At 43.1% G+C, this 21,310-nt stretch overlaps 1 protein-coding gene across 5 annotated transcripts in view; it reads left to right on the top strand.

The window, feature by feature from the left end:
• The window catches only part of LOC109875254 (chromodomain-helicase-DNA-binding protein 5), a 52,070-nt gene that overhangs the window by 7,736 nt on the left and 23,024 nt on the right, over window positions 1-21,310 (top strand). For all 5 annotated transcript variants that reach the window (XM_031813561.1, XM_031813624.1, XM_031813477.1 and 2 more), the window contains exons 2-10: window positions 13,620-13,771; window positions 16,929-17,207; window positions 17,295-17,413; window positions 17,860-18,107; window positions 18,214-18,305; window positions 18,486-18,612; window positions 18,765-18,931; window positions 19,059-19,277; window positions 19,512-19,718. In XM_031813561.1, coding sequence (XP_031669421.1) covers window positions 13,620-13,771; window positions 16,929-17,207; window positions 17,295-17,413; window positions 17,860-18,107; window positions 18,214-18,305; window positions 18,486-18,612; window positions 18,765-18,931; window positions 19,059-19,277; window positions 19,512-19,718 — 1,610 coding nt within the window. The remainder of the gene's footprint in view (window positions 1-13,619; window positions 13,772-16,928; window positions 17,208-17,294; window positions 17,414-17,859; window positions 18,108-18,213; window positions 18,306-18,485; window positions 18,613-18,764; window positions 18,932-19,058; window positions 19,278-19,511; window positions 19,719-21,310) is intronic.

The following is a 21,310-nucleotide window of genomic DNA, read 5'->3' as shown; positions in this document are numbered from 1 at the left end:
GATTCTAGATTTAATTTTGGATTGGAGATGCTTAATAGCACCTCATTAGTGTGCAAGATCTTGAGAATCAAGTGTACATGGGATGGAAGAGTGCACTGCACATGATGGAAGAATGCACTGTGCATGCAGAGTGTTGCAATTCCATTGAATGATAGTTTAACCAAAATATGCCACAAGACCTAGAATTATCTTATTTGTATCGCACAAAAAAGTTCACTGTTATAAGCTAACCTTTTTGATGAATTTAAGCTAAATTCACAAAATTCCCGGGCTTAACTTCCTTGGTAAAGTTTACCGACCCTTTGCAACCTTAGCCAGGGTAGACTAAAATTCCCTCCTGCATTTTGCATTAGCCTATCAGTGTGTAATGGTTGGCTGGTTATGGCACCAGTTTGTCATGGTGCAATAAAGAATAACCTCGCATTAGGCCTAGCTGTGCAGTGTATGGTTTTGTATGTTGTGTTTTTTTGTTAAAAAATAGATTTCTTTTTTCATGTATATGCTCTGGATAGTTTGACGTTTGCACTAGGCTTACACGGAACCCAAACCATCGTGCATAAATCTATTTTGTCCCCTTACACCAAACGCGATCACGACACGCAGGTTAAAATATCAAAACCAACTCTGGACCAATTATATTAATTTGGGGACAGGTCGAAAAGCATTAAACATTTATGGAAATTTAGCTAGTTAGCTTGCACTTGCTAGCTAATTTGTCCTATTTAGCTAGCTTGCTGTTGCTAGTTAATTTTTCCTGGGATATAAACATTAGGTTGTTATTTTACCTGAAATGCACAAGGTCCTGTACTCCGACAATTAATCCACACATAAAACGGTCAAACGAATCGTTTCTAGTCATCTCTCCTCCTTCCAGGCTTTTTTTATCTTTGAATTTATATGGTGATTGGCATCTAAACTTTCATAGTATTACTACACCGACCGGCAATGCAGTTCGTCTTTCAATCACCCACGTGGGTATAACCAATGAGGAGATGACACATGGGTACCTGCTTCTATAATCCAGTGAGGAGATGGGAGAGGCAGGACTTGCAGTGCGATCTACGTCAGAAATAGAAAGGAGTTCTATTTTAGCCCTTGGCAATGCAGACGCTCGCGAGCAGTGTGGGTGCAATAATTAAATAACATAGATTTCTACATTTATTTTGCAACGCTCGCACACGCGATTCGAGCGGTGTGGTCAGCTTATTAGCATAAATAACAGAATGCCTATGTCTGAGCTCCTGTCTGATATTATCCTTAGCCTACATAAAAACATGTACATTATTATAATTTACAACATTTGACATTGGAGCATACATAAAAGGTTATTTTATGTGTAGTGCATTCGGAAAGTATTCAGACCCTTGGACTTTTTCCATATTTTGTACTTTACTTATTTAAAAATTGCTGAAATAAAAATAAATCTTCACCATTCTACACACAATACCCTATAATGACAAAGCAAAAACAGGTTTTTAGAAATTTGTGGTAATTTATAAAAAAATAAATACAAATACTTTATTTACATAAGTATTCAGACCCTTTGCTATGAGACTCAATTGAGCTCAGGTACATCCTGTTTCCATTGATCATCCTTGACATGTTTCTACAACTTGATTGAGGTCCACCTGTGGTAAATTCAATTCATTAGACATACACTTGTCTACATAACACTTGTCCCACAGTTGACAGTGCAGGTCTGAGCAAACACCAAGGCATGAGGTCAAAGGAAGGCGCAGATCTGGGGAAGGGTACTAAAACATTTCTGCAGCATTGAAGGTCCCCAAGAACACAGTGACCTCCAGTGACCTCCATCATTCTAATGCATCACAAAAAAACAAAAATGTATTACATTTTAGAATAAGGCTGTAACGTAACAAAATGTGGAAAAGGTCAAGGGGTCTGAATACTTTCCGAATGCACTGTAGTCATGGGTGTTATGGAGCAAACCGACTCACAAAATACTGTACCTTAAAATGATTTCTATTGGTACAATTTAATTAAGACCAGCTTAGCTTCAGAAAGAGGAGAGTTCTTTGCAATTTTAGCACATAGTCTGCCAGCCACATCCTGAGGGATAACGCAATCACTGATGCACGACCCCAATAACCAAAGACTTGTGGTTAAAAAAAGTGTAAATGCATGCAAGTAGCTATGAAAATGTGTGATTTAAATGAATCCTTCTTGTTATGTTTAAGTTGATTCTTTATATGTTTTATATATTTTCTCCTAGTGTGTTCTACACTGAGTGAAAAAAACATTAGGAACTAATATTGACTTGCACCCCCTTTTGCCATCAGAACAGCCTCAATTCGTCTGGCATGGACTCTACAAGGTGTCGAAAGCGTTTCACAGGGATGCTGGCCCATCTTGAATCCAATGCTTTTCACAGTTGTTTTCACAGTTGTTTCAAGTTGCCTGGATGTCCTTTGGCTGTTGGACCATTCTTGATACACATAAGAAACTGTTGAGTGTGAAAAACCCAGCAGCGTTCCAGTTATTGACACCAGTGCACCTGGCACCTACTACCATACCATGTTCAAAGGCACTTAAAGCTTTTGTCTTGCCCATTCACCCTCTGGATGCACACACACAATCCATGTCTCAAGGATTGAAAATCCTTATTTAACCTGTCTCCTCCCCTACATCGACACTGATTGAAATGGATCAATAAGTGACATCAATAAGGGATCATAGATTTCACCTGGTCAGTCTGTCATGGAATGAGCAGGTGTATAATTGTGCATGCAGCATGTTAACCGTGCATGATGCTTTGATGTGAGTGTTTTTCATATAGACCCAGCCAGGCTTGACAGCAGTCTTAAGGAATTTCAGGATTGGCAGGGGCCCTCCACAAGCCATGGAGGGAGAGCCGAGGACCCACAGTACAGTAGCTTCCACTGTTAGCTATCACAGCCATACAATCACCACTCACTGTCAAATCATTCAGTTGTCCTTCCCATTGTCACATTTTATTTGTCATGTCACTAGCACTGCCCCTGTGTCTCAGTTTTACATGTTGCTACTGCATCTCTTTTTTTCATCCTTCTCTGAAATGTAAAGATTATCATGGGCTTTTGTGTGCCTACTAAAGTCATCCCTGATTGGTGGCGCTATTTTTGGAGGCTCCACTGTGAAAGCTGACACCTTTTTTTGTCCAACTGTGTGTGTGTGATGCTTGCCTGAGTAAATGTGTATTATACTTGGGCAAGCATCACCTTTTACACTAGTTACCACTACATTTGTGTTCAACTGCACATATATGTTCTAATTACACTGTCATAATATACTACTACCATATAATATTTATGAATGGGTGAGCAAGAATAGCAAAATATATAAGGAGCTGTAATGCTCAGTTACATCTGCCACCAACAGGCTCCTGCTGACCAGGCTCCTGCTGCCCTGAATTGACCCACAGTACACAACTAGCTCACTCACACACCATCACTCTGTACCCTTAGATATACACTGCCCTGCCACCATGTATTATCACTAACTTCCAAGACCCAGGAGCAAGAAAGTGAGCTCACAGTCAAGTGTTATGTAGACAAGTGTATGTCTAATGAATTGAATTTACCACAGGTGGACCTCAATCAAGTTGTAGAAACATGTCAAGGATGATCAATGGAAACAGGATGTACCTGAGCTCAATTGAGTCTCATAGCAAAGGGTCTGAATACTTATGTAAATAAAGTATTTGTATTTATTTTTTTATAAATTACCACAAATTTCTAAAAACCTGTTTTCGCTTTGTCATTATAGGGTATTGTGTGTAGAATGGTGAAGATTTATTTTTATTTCAGCAATTTTTAAATAAGTAAAGTACAAAATATGGAAAAAGTCCAAGGGTCTGAATACTTTCCGAATGCACTACACATAAAATAACCTTTTATGTATGCTCCAATGTCAAATGTTGTAAATTATAATAATGTACATGTTTTTATGTAGGCTAAGGATAATATCAGACAGGAGCTCAGACATAGGCATTCTGTTATTTATGCTAATAAGCTGACCACACCGCTCGAATCGCGTGTGCGAGCGTTGCAAAATAAATGTTGAAATCTATGTTATTTAATTATTGCACCCACACAGGCTGGTTACTAGGCTGCCACCTCTGGAAGACATCACAGAGCATTTTGAGTAATAGCTGCAAGCTATTTTATTAGTCAATATGCGCCAAATCAAATTGTATTAGTCACATGCGCCGAATACAACAGGTGAAATGCTAACTTACAAGCTACTAACTAACAATGCAGTTAAAAAATCTGGATAAGAAATAAAGTAACAACTAATTCAAGAGCAGCAGTAAAATAACAATAGCAAGACTATATACAGGGGGTACCGTAACAGAGTCAATGTGCGGGGGCACCGGTTTGTTGTGGTAATATGTACTCGTAGGTAGAGTTATGATCGTGACTATGCATAGATGATAACAAGTGGTGGTAACAAGTAGCAGTGGTGTAAAAGTGGGGGGTGCAATGCAAGTAGTTTGGGTAGCCTGTGATTAGATGTTCATGAGTCTTATGGTAGAAGCCATAAGACTCCGGTACTGCTTGCTGTGTGGTTGCAGAGAGAACAGTCTATGACTAGGGTGGCTGGAGTCTTTGACAATTTTTAGGGCCTTCCTCTGACACTGCCTGGTATAGAGGTCCTGGATGGCAGGAAGCTTGGCCCCAGTGATGTACTGGGCCGTTCGCACTGTAGTGCCTTGCAGTCGGAGGCCGAACAGTTGCCATACCAGGCAGTGATGCAACCAGTCAGGATGCTCTCGATGGTACAGCTGTAGAACCTTTTGAGTATCTGAGGTCCCATGCCAAATCTTTTCAGTCTCCCGAGGGGGAATAGGTTTCGTTGTGCCCTCTTCACGATTGTCTTGGTGTGCTTGGACCATCTTAGTTTGTTGGTGATGTGGACACCAAGGAACTTGAAGCTCTCAATCTGCTCCACTACAGCCCTGTCGATGAGAATGGGGGCGTGCTCGGTCCTCTTTTTCCTGTAGTCCACAATCATCTCTTTTGTCTTGACCACATTGAGGGAGAGTGTCACGACTTTCGGTCCCTCTCCTTGTTCGGGATTGCATTCGGTGGTCGACATCACCGGACTTCTAGCCATCGCCGATCCACTTTTCATTTTCCATTTGTTTTGTTTTTGTTTTACACGCCTGGTTTCAATTCCCCAATTACATGTTCATTATCATCTGTTTTCCCCATGGATTTTGTGCGTGATGGTTTTATGTATGTTCGGTCCATTATTGTGGGCTCGGTATTACGTCATGTTATTGGAATATTTGAGTAAAGTTACTTGTGTTACTCATCTCTGCTTTCCTGCGCCTGACTCCTCTGCACCAGCTACACCCAGACCATTACAGAGAGGTTGTTGTCCTGGTACCACACGGCCAGGTCTCTGACCTCTTCCCTATAGGTTGTCTCGTCGTTGTCGGTGATCAGGCCTACCACTGTTGTGTCATCGGCAAACTTAATGAGAACGGCAGGTAGCCTAGTGGTTCGGGCGTTGGACTAGTAACCGAAAGGTTGCAAGATTGAGTCCCCGAGCTGACAAGGTAAAAATCTGTCGTTCAGCTCCTGAACAAGGCAGTTAACCCACTGTTCCTAGGCTGTCATTGAAAATAAGAATTTGTTCTTAATTGACTTGCCTAGTTAAATAAGGTAAAATAAATAGAATGATGGTGTTGTGCCTGGCCGGGCAATCATGAGTGAACAGGGGAGTACAGGAGGGGACTGAGCACGCACCCCTGAGGGGTACTTGTGTTGAGGATCAGCATGGCGAATGTGTTGTTACCTACACTTACCACCTGGGGGCGGCCCGTCAGGAAGTCCAGGATCCAGTTGCAGAGGGAGGTGTTTAGTCCCAGGGTCATTAGCTTATTGATGAGATTTGAGGGCATTATGGTTTTGAACGCTGAGCTGTAGTCAATGAATAGCGTTCTCACATAGGTGTTCCTTTTGTCCAGATGGGAAAGTGCAATAGAGATTGGATCGTCTGTGGATCTGTTGGAGCGGTATGCAAATTGGAGTGGGTCTAGTGTTTCTGGGATAATGGTGTTGATGTGAGCCATGACCAGCCTTTCAAAGCACTTAATGGCTACAGACTTGAGTGCAACGGGTCGGTAGTCATTTAGGCAGGTTACCTTCGTGTTCTTGGGCACAGGTACTATGGTGGTCTGCTTTAAACATGTTGGTATTACAGACTCGGACAGAGAGAGGTTGAAAAATGTCAGTGAAGACACTTGTTGGTCAGCACATGCTCGCAGTACACGTCCTGGTAATCCGTCTGTTACGCAGAGTGGAACAGGGGAACCCAAGAGCAGACTAGGATAAGGAGACTGGGATGAAGTAACCAAGGTATTTATTGAAACACAAGGGGGAGATGGAATGCAGGTCAGGGGATGCTCGGGCGGGTTGCTGGAAACCAGGTGCGGAGGCTGAGGCTGGATCGAGAGGGCTTGAAACAGTGTAAGCAGGTCGGGAGGGAAATCCAAGGGAGTAGTAGAGTGGGGAATCAAGGACAGAGTAGCAGGATGACGAGACGTGGGACTGGAGACAGGGACCAGAGTCAGAGCGGGAAAAACTGTAGCAGAGAGGAAAACAGCGTCAGCCAAGGAAAACAGGCGTAACAGGAATAGTAAAAAATGGCTAGAAACGTAGACTGACTGAGCAGAGATTACGATCTGGCAGGGCAGAGTATTTGTAGAGGTCTTTGTTATGAACAGGTTGCAGCTGGTGAGGATCTGCTCTGAATCCAGCACACCTGTCTCTGCCCACACAATCACACACATAGAGAGGGAGAGGGAGCGAGTACTGGGGGAGTGGCGGCAGGTCAAGGAGACACAGGATGAGCAGTAGAGGGCATTGCAGGAGGTGATGTGACAGTCTGGCCCTTGTGAATGTTGACTTGTTTAGAGGTCAAACTCACATCGGCTGCAGAGAGCATGATCACACAGTCTTCCGGAACAGCTGGTGCTCTCACGCATGTTTCAGTGTTTGTTGCCTCGAAGCGAGCATAGAAGTAGTTTAGCTCGTCTGGTAGGCTCGTGTCACTGGGCAGCTCTCGGCTGTGCTTCCCTTTGTAGTCTGTAGTGGTTTGCAAGCCCTGCCACATCCGACGAGCATCAGAGCCGGTGTAGTACGATTCGATCTTAGTCCTGTATTGATGCTTTTCCTGTTTGATGGTTTGTCGGAGGGCATAGCAGGATTTCTTATAAGCGTCCGGGTTAGAGTCCCGCTCCTTGAAAGCGGCAGCTCTAGCCTTTAGCTCAGTGCAGATGTTGCCTGTAGTCCATGGCTTCTGGTTGGGGTATGTACTAGAGGTCGACCGATTATGATTTAACGCCGATACCGATTAATCGGACGGTTTTTATATATATTTGTAATAATGACATTTACAACTACTGAATGAACACTTTTATTTTAACTTAATATAATACATAAATAAAATCAATTTATTCTCAAATAAATATTGAAACATGTTCAATTTGGTTTAAATAATGCAAAAAACACTGTTGGAGATTAATGTAAAAGTGCAATATGTGCCATGTAAAAAGCTACTGTTTATGTTTCTTGCTCAGAACATGAGAACATATGAAAGCTGGATGTTCCTTTTAACACTAGTCTTCAATATTCCCAGTTAAGAATTTTTAGGTTGTAGTTATTATAGGACTATTTATCTATATAATTTGTATTTCATATACCTTTGACTATTGGATGTTCTTATAGGCACTATAGTATTGCCAGCCTAATCTCGGGAGTTGATAGGCTTGAAGTCATAAACAGCGCTGTGCTTCAAGCATTGCGAAGAGCTGCTGCAAATGCAGGAAAGTGCTGTTTGAATGAATGCTTATGAGCCTGCTGCTGCCTACCACCGCTCAGTCAGACTGCTCTATCAAGTATTAAATCATAGACTTAATTATATTATAATAAACACACAGAAATACGAGCCTTAGGTCATTAATATGGTAAAATCTGGAAACTATCATTTCAAAAACAAAACGTTTATTCTTTCAGTGAAATATGGAACCGTTCCGTATTTTATCGAATGGGTGGCAACCCTAAGTCTAAATATTGCTGTTACATTGCACAACCTTCAATGTTATGTCATAATTATGTAAAATTCTGGCAAATTTAATTACGGTCTTTGTTAGGAAGAAATGGTCTTCACACAGTTCGCAACGAGCCAGACGGCCCAAACTGCTGCATATATATATACCCTGACTCTGCTTGCACTGAACGCAAGAGAAGTGACACAATTTCCCTAGTTAATATTGCCTGCTAACATGAATTTTTTAAAACTAAATATGCAGGTTTAAAAAAATATACTTGTGTATTGATTTTAAGAAAGGCATTGATGTTTATGGTTAGGTACATTGGTGCAACGATTGTGTTTTTGTTAAATCATCACCCGTTTGGCGAAGTTGAAGTCGGCTGTGATTCGATGATAAATTAACCGCATTGATTATATGCAATGCAGGACAAGCAGGTTAACCTAGTAATATCATCAACCATGTGTAGTTAACTAGTGATTATGTGAACATAGATTTTTTTTTTACCAGATCAGTTTAATGCTAGCTAGCTACTTACCTTGGCTCCTTGCTGCACTCGCGTAACAGGTGGTCAGCCTGCCACGCCGTTTCCTCGTGGATTACAATGCAATCGGCCATAAACGGCGTCCAAAAAGGCAGATTACCGATTGTTATGAAAACTTGAAATCGGCCCCAATTAATCGGTCGACCTCTAGTATGTATGTACGGTCACTGTGGGGACGTCGTCATCGATGCACTTATTGATGAAGCCAATGACTGATGGTTGTGTACTCCTCAATGCCATTGGGAGGAATCCCAGAACATATTCCAGTTTGTGCTAGCAAAACATTCCTGTAGTGTAGCTTCTGCTTCATTTGACCACTTTGTTTATTGATCTAGTCACTGGTGCTTCCTGCTTTAATTTTTACATGTAAGCCAGAATCAGGAGGATAGAATTATGGTCAGATTTTCCAAATGGAGGGCGAGGGAGAGCTTTGTATGCAACTCTGTGTGTGGAGTAAAGCTGGTCACTCTGGTTGCACATTTAACATGGTGATAGAAATTTGGTAAAAAGGATTTAAGTTTCCTGGCATTAAAGTCCCTGGCCACTAGGAGCGCCGCATCTGGGTGACCATTTTCTTGTTTGCTTATGGCGGAACACAATTCATTCAATACTGTCTTTGTGCCAGCCTCAGTCTGTGGTGGTATATAAACAGCTACGAAAATACAGATGAAAACTCTCTAGGTAGATAGTGTGATCTACAGCTTATCATAAGATACTCTACCTCAGGCGAGCAATAGCTCAAGGCTTCCTTAGATATTGTGCACCAGCTGTTATTGACAAAAATACATAGTCCTCCGTCCCTTGTCTTACCAGGCGCTGCTGTTCTATCCTGCCGGTACAGAGTATAACCAGCCAGCTGTATGTTGATAGTGTCGTCATTCAGCCACGACTCCGTTAAGCATAAAATATTACAGTTTGGATGTCCCGTTGGTAGTTTAATTTTAATCTCCCGCGTAGGTCATCGATTTTATTCTCCAAAGATTGCACATTTGCTAGCAGAATGGAAGGAAGTGGGGGTTTATTAGATCGCCTACGAATTCTGAGAATGCATCCCGCCCTCTGGCCCCTTTTTCTCCGCCTCCTCTTCACGCAAATCATGGGGATCTGGGCCTGTTCCCGAGACAACAGTATATCATTCGCGTCGGGCTTGTCGCACTCATTAAAGGAAAAAAGGATTCTGCCAGTCCATGGTGAGTACATTTAGATGTGGTGCCTTACATACATTCCTACATGTGCGGACATCATGTTTTTATCTCAATTACATTTATTAAATTGGCCATTTGTGGTCAACTTGGTGGTAGATAATGGGGGGTGTCACATATCAGCAAGGAGGAGTGATCTTGAACCGGAAACAGACAATTATTTTCTTTCTCAACCTGTCTGTATTTCAACTGCATTTCTCCTCATCTCAGTCAATTGCATCATCAGTGCATTTGAATGAACTACCACATTAGCTGTGTTGTTGTGATGATGTCATGCCTGGCAGGCAGCAAACATGGACAGTAGCTCAGACATGAAAGAGCTCCTATGAGATACTGCAGACATGTTGGCTTATTAACTATAGAGCTTGAGGCACTAGCTGCCATTATACATGTTTATGAGAGAGCCTCAATCTACACAAGTGGGATGATGCATCCAGTTTAGCCAGTGGTGAATGGGAATGTATAAATAGACAATTCTATGAGTCCCTCATTGATAATGAACCTTGGAAGCCCCTAGTGTCTGTGTAGCCCCTCCTGACTAGCCTGGCTAAATGGAGTATAAGTACATTGCAAGTCAAGGTTTGTGCTTAGGAGACAGGGACCCCCTCCTCCCTACTCAGTGTTCCTCTGGGAGTGGTAGGCTGCAAGGCTAGCCTAGTGTTGACTGGCTGAATGACTCTGATGCACGTGCTGCATATTTCATGCCCTCCAGTCTATGTGTTTGTGAATGAGGAGTTTGTCTCTTTATCGTGATCCACTGTCTCTTATTCCTCTGTGACCCACTGTGGCCACACTGAAGTCTGGAGCACCGTAGTACACCCTATTCAGCATGCTTCTATGTATACAACAACATTGAGGCAATACAGTTGATGGACGACTAGCACCTCACTTGGAGTTTTACCTGGCTAATAGGATATAAGGTAAAAGGGGAGGATGGATAGGTGATGATGACGACCAGAACCCCTATGAAATTTGTATGAGTATTACGGTAAGAGTAAAGGTTGTATAGAGTACCAGTCAAACGTTTGGACACAGCTTTTCTTTCCACGGTTTCTCTTTATTTGTACTATTTTCTACATTGTAGAATAATAGTGAAGACATCAAAACTATGAAATAACACGTATGGAATCATGTAGTAACCAAAAAAGTGTTAAACAAATCAAAATGTATTTATATTTGAGATTCTTTAAAGTAGCCACCCTTTGCCTTGATGACAGCTTTGCACACTCTTGGCATTCTCTCAACCAGCTTCATGAGGTACTGGAATGCATTTCAATGAACATGTGTGCCTTGTTAATTAACTTCTTAGGGCTGCAATCCCGTTACCGGGATTGATATGACAACAGCCAGTGAAAGTGCAGAGCGCCAAATTCAAACAACAGAAATCTCATAATTAAAATTCCTCAAACATACATGTATCTTATACCATTTTAAAGGCCATCTTGTTGTTAATTCCACTAAAGTGTCCGATTTCAAATAGGCTTTACAGTGATTACAGCGATCAAATGGGCTTTACAGCGAATAGCACCACAAACGATTATGTTAGGTCACCACCAACTCACAGAAAAACACACGAGAGGAGTCACAAAAAGCAGAAATAGAGATAAAATTAATCACTAACCTTTGATGATCTTCATCAGATGACACTCATAGGACTTCATGTTACACAATACATATATGTTTTGCTTCGATAAAGTGCATATTTATATAAAAAAATCTCAGTATACATTGGCGCGTTACGTTCACTAGTTCCAAAAACATCCGGTGATAATGCAGAGAGCCACATCATTTTACAGAAATACTCATTATAAATGTAGATGAAAATACAATTGTTAGACATGGAAATATAGATACACTTCTCCTTAATGCAACCACTGTGTCAGATTTCAAACAAACTTTACGGATAAAGCAAACCATGCAATAATCTGAGTACAACTTTCAGACAACAAAGCAGCCAAAAAGATATCTGCCATATTGGGTAATCAACATTATTCATAAATAGCATTATAAATATTCCCTTACCTTTGATCTTCATCAGAATGCACTCCCAGGAATCCAAGTTCCACATTAAATGTTTGATTTAGTTCGATAATGTCCATCATTTATGTCCAAAGAGCTACTTTTGTTAGCTCTAACAAATCCAACAAATCCAAGTCATGAAGCACATTCCCTAAAAGCAGACGAAATATCAAAAAGTTCAGTTCCTGTCCGTAGAAACATTTCAAACGATGTATGGAATCAATCTTTGACCGTTTTATGTTAAAAACATCCTAATGTTCCAACCAGAGAATTCCATTGTCTTCAGAAGTGCGATGGAACAGAGCTCCCTCTCATGTGAACGCGCATGGTCAGAGCATGGTCAGCTCATGGCAGGCCTTACTCATTCCCTTCGCATTCGGTCCCACTTCACAGTAGAATCCTCAAACAAGTTTCTAAAGATGGTTGACATCTAGTGGAAGCCTTAGGAAGTGCAACATAACCAATATCCCACTGTGTATTCAATAGGGGCTGGGTTGAAAATTGACCAACATCAGATTTCCCACTTCCTGTTTGGATTTATTTTCAGGTTTTTGCCTGCCATATGAGTTCTGTTCTACTCACAGACATCATTCAAACAGTTTTAGAAACTTCAGAGTGTTTTCTATCCAATACTACTAATAATATGCATATATTAGCAACTGGGACTGAGGAGCAGGCCGTTTACTCTGGGCACCTCTGGGCACTTTTCATCCTGGCTACTCAATACTGCCCCTGCAGCCATAAGAAGTTCATTTGTGGAATTTCTTTCCTTCTTAATATGTTGAGCCAATCAATTGAGTTGTGACGAGGTAGGGGTGATATACAGAAGTTACCAGCCTCCAGAAATTGCATCCCAAATAAATGCTTCACAGAGTTCAAGTAACATACACATCTCAACATCATCTGTTCAGAGGAGACTGCATGAATCAGGCCTTCATGGTCGAATTGCTGCAAAGAAACTACTAGAGGACACCAATAAGAAAAAGAGACTAGCTTGGGCCACGAAACACGAGCAATGGACAATAGGCCGGTGGAAATCTGTCCTGTGGTCTGATGAGTCCAAATTTGAGATTTTTGGTTTAAACCACCTTGTCTTTGTGAGACGCAGTGTAGGTGAACGGATGATCTCTGCATGTGTGGTTCCCACCGTGAAGCATGGAGGAGGAGGTGTGGGGGTGCTTTGCTGGTGACACTGTCTGATTTATTTTGAATTCAAGGCGCACTTAACCAGCATTGTTACCACAGCATTCTGCAGTGCTACGCTATCCCATCTAGTTTGCGATTAGTTGGACTATAATTTGTTTTTCAACAGGACAAGGACAATGACCCAACACACCTCCAGGATTTGTAAGGGCTATTTGACCAAGAAGGAGAGTGAAAGAGTGCTGCATCAGACGACCTGGCCTCCACAATCACGCAACCTCCACCCAATTGAGATGGTTTGGGATGAGTTGGACCGCAGAGTGAAGGAAAAGTAGCCTACAAGTGCTCAGCATATGTAGGAACTCCTTCAAGACTATTGGAAAAATCATTCCAGGTGAAGCTGGTTGAGAGAATGCCAAGAGTGTGCAAAGCTGTCATCAAGGCGAAGGGTAGCTACTTTGAAGAATCTAAAATAGAAAATATATTTTGATTTGTTATTTCATAGTTTTGATGTCTTCACTATCATTCTACAATGTAGAAAATAGTAAAAATAAAGAGAAACCCTTGAATGAGTAGATGTGTCCAAACTTTTGACTGGTACTGTACCCGTATCATTTGTTTCTGAATGCCATGTTTGTGTTTGTGTGTCAAGATGAGGATGAGGAGGGTGAACACAACACTGTCCCGCTCACACCTCTGGACAGCTTCTTCTCTGACAACGACTCCCTCAAACAACGGAAGAAGAAGAAACCTAAAAAGATGAAGGAGGGCAAGATGCCCAAAGTCAAGAAGAGGAAAAAGGAGGTGAGCTCTATCAGACTGCAAACATTTTTGTGCACAATAACACACAACCTGTAAGAAGCTACAGTATATGTTGTGCAATAAACTGTAGTAGTCTCTTTGTGCCATTTAGACTGTTGATCAGGAGGAGTTCCTGTGGTAGTCAACATGGGTGGTAGGTTAGGAGTGCTAGAGCATGTACCAGTGGGTGCCAGTAACAGCGTTGTAACAGAGCTGACAGCTGAACTCTCCCAGGCATTAGTTCCTGACATTCAGGCAACAGGCTTTAAACAGCAGCACTGAGCTGGGACTCTCCATAGACCACACCACAACCATTATATCAAAACAGACATCAAACAACTCCTGAACTTTATTAGTTTCATGGCTGCTCTTTAGATTATCGGCTAATTGAGGTTAACCACTGTGTGCCTTGAAAGAGATCATAGAGGAGTCAGGGGAAAGTGTTCGGTGTAACACAGTGATCCAGGAGAAAGTGTTTGGAAAAACACAGTGACAGTGAGCCAGGAGAAAGTGTTTGGGGTAACACACCCACATGAAAAAATACTACAGTTTACTATAGAATACTACAGTACTTACTATAGAAATATGGAGTATACTATAGAATACTATACTGCACACTTACTATCCCTCAAGTATGTAGTATACTGTAGAATACTATAGTAAATACTATAGTATTATCCCCCAAAACACTGCAGTAAATACTACAGTAATGTCTGCAAAAACACGACAGGTAGCCTATTGGTTAGTACGTTGGGCCTCTAACAGAAAGGTTGCTAGATTGAATCCCCGAGCTAACAAGGAACAAATCTGTTGTTCTGCCCCTGAACAAGGCAGTTAACCCACTGTTCCTAGGCCGTCATTGTAAATAAGAATTTGTTCTTAACTGACTTGCCTAGTTAAATAAAGGTTAAAACAAATAAAACAATACTACAGTCCGCAAAAACACTACAGTAATTCCTACAGTATACTACAGTCCGCAAAAACACTACAGTAATTCCTACAGTATACTACAGTCCGCAAAAACACTACAGTAATTCCTACAGTATACTACAGTCCGCAAAAACACTACAGTAATTACTATAGTATATACAACAGTAAATACTACAGTATTCACTCTGTGACTTAAGGCCGCAAAAACTCTACAGTGAATACTGCAGTAAAGTCAGCAAAAACACTCCAGTGACTACTATAGTATTTATACCATAGTATACTATGATCTTTTTTCATGTGGTTATCTGTCTGCTATTTGAGGGCCTTGCCCGTTATACAGTTTGTGTTGGCTTTGTGGTGCCTGTTTATCATCTGTGTGTCCTCTGCCTGGGTTTGGGATTGACCAGTGTTCTGAATAGTGGTGGTGACAGAACGGGGAGGTCCCTGTCAACGGCTGCCAGCGGTACTAGAAGGAGCTTTGGTGGCCCTTTGGCTGGCCGAGAAAAACACAGAGCACTGGACCCTGTCATGCTAATGAGGGGTCACCCCATCTCTTTCCCCTCTGTCACACTCTCTTTCTTTCCATCCCTCTCTCTTACCATGCTCAGTTCACAAGCTCTCCTCGACAGTACTCTGTACGTGTTCATCGGGCAGCACTGACTGCTAAGGGAAACCACATCTAGCTGTTATTCACTTACAATCTCTCCCCGAAGTCTAGTGTCAGTAATGGGCCACGGATCAATGGAGGTCACAGCCCCACCAGTGGGTCTCTCCCCCCAGGTTGTCTCAGAGCTGAAGGAAGGAACCAGCTGTGCTCAGACTCCCTCCAGCAGGGCCCGAGCACGCCACAGGAGAGCTGTTAGTACTGATGACTGGCTAGATCTGTTTTAAGGAGAAAAATCCCTTTAGGGGACTGTGCGTGTTGATAGTAAGCAGTGTTGTTTTCACACTGTACAATTGTAAGGCTTGGGATGTTTAAGGTATCACGAGGATATGACGTTTGTATATTCAACCTGACATTTATTTCTGACATAATGGCTGGACAGTATGTACTAATTTAATTTAGTTCTGAAAGTCCTTAATTAATCTGGAATGAAGTTGATATTTCCTGATCTCCCAGCAGAGACCTCCTCTTTGTTTCCACCCTGATCTTGTGCCCTGTAATGCGTTTGTGTAACATTGAACCCTCTGCATTGTGCGGTCAGGGGTTGGGTTAAGACTCTTCTCTGTAGTTACTCTCTCTGGATTAACAGTGGTTCTGCTTCCCTGCCTCCATCACCCTCCACTCCTTTTTCATTTGGACCCCCCCTCCACACTCATTTTCTCCCCTTCTCCGTATGCATAAATGAGATTTGTCTAGACGGGCGCTGGAACACAGGCTCTGCAACCACAGGCCTCTGCATAACAAGCTCGTTATGCAAACGTGTCTGATTGGATGGCGCTGTTCCATTGGCTGCTGCTGCTGCTATAGAGTGAGGGGGAGGGGGGAGAGAGAGAGGGAGAGCTCCAGACTGCACAGTTTGGTCACCATAGCAACACAGACGGACTGGCGGTGGGGTTGGCAGGCGCTGCGGCAACATGATCCTTTCCTCTGCGCTGCAGAGCAAGACGCCTGCGAGTCTCTCCATGGATCCACACAGGCCTACTGTGCAACGTTCATGCACGCACGCACAAACACACGCACCAGGGTGTATGCACCCACACATACAACCCAATGCCAGTGCTCACTCATACACTCCATTTATAAACGTTCAACTGCGTAGCCTTACAGATGTTGCCATAGCAAGGCCATGGAGACAATACATAGAGACAATATATGCCTTAGTCTTATTGACTGGCTAGGAGGGGGAGATGTGATTGGCTGGGCTTCTGAAGGTGTATGTTGCTTTGTTGTTGCTGTTCTCTATGTAAGCAGAAGGTTTAGAGGTGAATGTGCCTCTGATCATGCCATCTATGGAGCTCTCAACAAGCTGGGAGCTAGATATTAACTCAGTTGATTAAATGTTAATCGTTATCCAGATGGTATGGGGGTGGAGGAGTAGGAGGTCAAGTCAAGAAATGATTCATGTTTTTTGGATGTATGCTCTTTCTCCCTCTTTCCTCTTCAAATATGAAGACTGTGTTAGTGATATTTGCTGACTCATTGTCTGTGTATAAAATGTCTCCTGATTGATTGACAGACAGAGGGGGTGGGATTGTATACTGTAAACAGTGTGTGTGTGTGTGTCAGGGAGGAGGAGGTGGCGGAATAGGAGTTGGTGGCAATGACCCGGAGGAGCAGGCCTCAGAGCGGGAGGATGACCATCCACTGCAACGTCCAGAGATTGGCTCAGAGAGCGAGAGCAGCACCTATGCCCCCGCCCCCACCACAAAGAAGAAGAAGAAGAAACCAAAGGAGAAGAAGGAGAAGAAACCCAAACGGAAGAAGAGAGAAGAGGAGGAGGAGGATGATGACGACGATGATGATGATGATGACGACGACGACGATGATGATGATGAAAATAATAAGGTACATTAAGCGTGTCTCATCTGTCTAGTTTGACCTGTATTTGTTGTTGTCATAGACTGGACTCACACTTGTGTTGTTCTGCCCCAGGAGCCCAAGTCATCCAGCCAGCTGATGCAGGAGTGGGGTCTGGAAGATGTGCAGTATGGCTTCACAGAGGAGGACTATACAACCCTCACCAACTACAAGGCTTTCAGCCAGTTCCTCAGGTACTCAACATGTAGGGTCATCATTTATTGCTCGTCTTGTCTATGGATGGCTGTCATGTCTGTGTTGTTAGTTGTTACTTGAAGCTATCCTAATTAAAACTACACAGAGAAACTGGAGCAGTGTGTTGAACATTGGACCTTTTTTTTGGGGGGGGGGCTTGTATGATAGCCTGGAGGTTCAGAGACTGAATGTATTGACCCGATATCTTAGAGAGGCCACTGTGCCAAACCACAAGACATTGGCTGACAAATCACAAGCATGCCATGCACACAACACAGAGGCTACGTCACACAGAGAGGACGTCACACAGAGAGGACGTCACACAGATGGGTCACCACTAGTACTGGGAAATAAAGATACAGGTTAATCTAGTGCAGGTTGTTATATAATTAACTGAGAAAATAACAAGGTAAGACAACAGTGTTCTTTCCCTGACTATTCTCAGGCCACTTATTGCCAAGAAGAACCCTAAGATCCCCATGTCAAAGATGATGACAGTGTTAGGGTCCAAGTGGCGAGAGTTCAGCGCCAACAACCCCTTCAAAGGCACCTCCGCTACTGCTGTGGCTGCTGCTGTGGCTGCTGCTGTGGAAATGGTCACTGTGGCCTCGCCCATCTCTGTCAAAGAGGTGACCACCCTACCAATCTCTCAGCCTGGGCCAATCAGAAAAGCCAAAACCAAAGATGGAAAGGGTAAGGGCTGCCAGTCAAGCATGCGGTATATCAGAATGTATAGAGATATAGTAATAAAGTACCCTCTATACCTCTCTGGTCTGTGCCTGATCTTGTTGTCCTATAGGGCCTGGGGTAAGACGGAAGACAAAGACTGTAAAGGAGATGAAGAAGAAAAGTAAAGGGAAGAAGACCAAATCAAAGAAGAAAGCCTCCTCGGTAGGGTTTGGAGTGGCACACGTCTCCTTTCTTACCTTCAGTCACATTACTATGACTTAGAATAGATACAGTAGGTTGTTGTTCCCAAACTCTAGTATGGATGAGGTATGTGCTTATTGTGTTAGTTATGAAGTTGCTGATTGACTGTGAGGTTGTGAATGACTCCGTGTCTGTTGGCAGAGTGAAGAGGACTTTGGGCTGGAGGAGTCAGACTTTGATGATGTCAGCATCCACAGTGCCTCAGTGCGCTCTGATACCTCGGGGAATGCCAAGAAGAAAGCCCGGAAGGGTCGGAAAAAAAGGAAAAGTATGCGATGTCCGTTATCTACACTAACCAGTTCTACTAGCTTATATCCTCCCTTCTTTCCATAACCCTCATAACCCAATGACTGTTACTGCTGTGTGTGTGTAGACACAGACTACATTGACTTGTATCTGAGTTTCTTGTCTTGTGTGCAGGAGAGGATGGGGACGGCTATGAGACAGACCACCAGGACTACTGTGAGGTGTGCCAGCAGGGAGGGGAGATCATCCTGTGTGACACCTGTCCCAAAGCTTACCACCTGGTGTGTCTGGACCCCGAGCTGGAGAAGGCCCCCGAGGGCAAGTGGAGCTGCCCCCACTGTGTGAGTAGTACACCTTAACCTTGACTGTCACTAAACACAACAGAAGTACATCATCCCTATCACATTATGACAGAAGTGCATTGTTACAACAAAGTACATTATCACTATCCCTCATCTGTGCATTCAGGAGAAGGAGGGCATCCAGTGGGAGGCCAAAGATGATGATGATGATGAGGAGGAGGTTGCGGTTGAGGAAGAGGATGACCACCTGGAGTTCTGCAGAGTGTGTAAAGATGGAGGGGAGTTGCTGTGCTGTGACACCTGCCCCTCCTCCTATCATATCCACTGCCTCAACCCTCCCCTGCCTGAGATACCCAATGGGGAGTGGCTGTGCCCACGCTGCATGGTGAGTTACAAGTTCTCCCACGAATCAGTGTTCAGTCAGTGTCACATGCTCCACAATGGTCCAGTTAATGAATCATGTTATTTGTGAGACTGCACTTTGTTCTCCATTAATAAAATAGACTGCTGGAAACGAAATGGAAAGTGTCACTCTCTGTGCAGGCTCCCAAGAGAGAACAGAGATAGACTAATGAGGATAATACCATTCTGTCTCACATAACTCTCTTTCCCCCTCTAGTGCCCACCTCTGAAGGGGAAGGTACAGAGGATTCTCCACTGGACTTGGGGGGATCCCCCTTTACCCACTGAGGTGCCCCCGGGCCCTGATGGAGAGATGGTGGACCCGCTGGTCAAGCCTCCCCTGAAGGGCCACCCGGAGAGGGAACTGTTTGTCAAGTGGGCTGGTCTCTCCTACTGGCACTGCTCCTGGGTCAGCGAACTACAGGTGAGACCATAATCTGTCTGTTTGTCTGACTGCTGCTGACTGCTGGGGGTTTGTCAGAGTTATCACAGTGTTTGAAAGTCAGCCATGTTCAAATAATAGTGGCTTACAAGCAGGGCCGTGCACAGGGGGCAGGTGCTACAAAACAAGCAGGGCCGTGCACAGGGGGCAGGTGCTACAAAACAAGCAGGGCCGTGCACAGGGGGCAGGTGCTACAAAACAATTAAAAAAGGACACCCCCCTTGAAAAATAAATAATCCTTATCTAGAAATTCATAACAGGCCAACTAACTGCCTCTGTAACGAATGTTTTCATTTTTTATCGTATGGTTATTTCTTTCTCAAACAACACACTCACTCATCACAATTTTTAAGCAAGCTAGTTAGAGTGAAGAGGAAATTCTAGTCCTGAAAAAGCTTTCCAGTTTCACTGACCTACCCAATGATGTACAGCTCACTCACTGGCGATGGCCGATGCGCTCGTGCCAAAAGCCTACCTCCCTCTTGTTTTACTTTTTAAAACAATGTTCGCTCAAAATACCTATTTGGAAGTTGATAAAATATGTTCGTAGCCTACAGCAGAAAGATTAGAGTCTTCTCTTTTCAGCAGGAGCCATTTTCTTTCCAACTTGTTATTCTGCAATTTTATTTGAAATATTGCAAAAGGACTGTTTTGTCTGCATGCTGTTAACTGACAGATGTGCCGCGCGTTCCCCACTGTACGCTACACACAATCCAAAGCTTTTAAAAAACTAAGCTATTGTTCCCTCTGCCACCTCACTGTCTGGAACCAATAGGACCCTGAACAGCTTCTACCCCCAAGCCATATGACTTCTAAACAAGACTGCTAAATAGCTAATCAAATGGCTAGCCATGTTATTGTCTGCTCCCTGTATTCTCTATAGCCATGTTATTGTCTGCTCCCTGTATTCTCTATAGCCATGTTATTGTCTTCTCCCTGTATTCTCTATAGCCATGTTATTGTCTGCTCCCTGTATTCTCTATAGCCATGTTATTGTCTGCTCCCTGTATTCTCTATAGCCATGTTATTGTCTGCTCCCTGTATTCTCTATAGCCATGTTATTGTCTTCTCCCTGTATTCTCTATAGCCATGTTATTGTTTTCTCCCTGTATTCTCTATAGCCATGTTATTGTCTGCTCCCTGTATTCTCTATAGCCATGTTATTGTCTTCTCCCTGTATACTGTATAGACATGTTATTGTCTGCTCCCTGTATTCTCTATAGCCATGTTATTGTCTGCTCCCTGTATTCTCTATAGCCATGTTGTCTTCTCCCTGTATTCTCTATAGCCATGTTATTGTCTGCTCCCTGTATTCTCTATAGCCATGTTATTGTCTGCTCCCTGTATTCTCTATAGCCATGTTATTGTCTGCTCCCTGTATTCTCTATAGCCATGTTATTGTCTGCTCCCTGTATTCTCTATAGCCATGTTATTGTCTGCTCCCTGTATTCTCTATAGCCATGTTATTGTCTTCTCCCTGTATTCTCTATAGCCATGTTATTGTCTGCTCCCTGTATTCTCTATAGCCATGTTATTGTCTGCTCCCTGTATTCTCTATAGCCATGTTATTGTCT

This window comes from Oncorhynchus kisutch, linkage group LG1 (genome assembly GCF_002021735.2).
Source record: "Oncorhynchus kisutch isolate 150728-3 linkage group LG1, Okis_V2, whole genome shotgun sequence".
Classification (NCBI taxonomy): Eukaryota; Metazoa; Chordata; class Actinopteri; order Salmoniformes; family Salmonidae; genus Oncorhynchus; species Oncorhynchus kisutch.
Note: the sequence above shows the minus strand (reverse complement) of the source record. Positions and strands in the feature narration are given on the sequence as shown.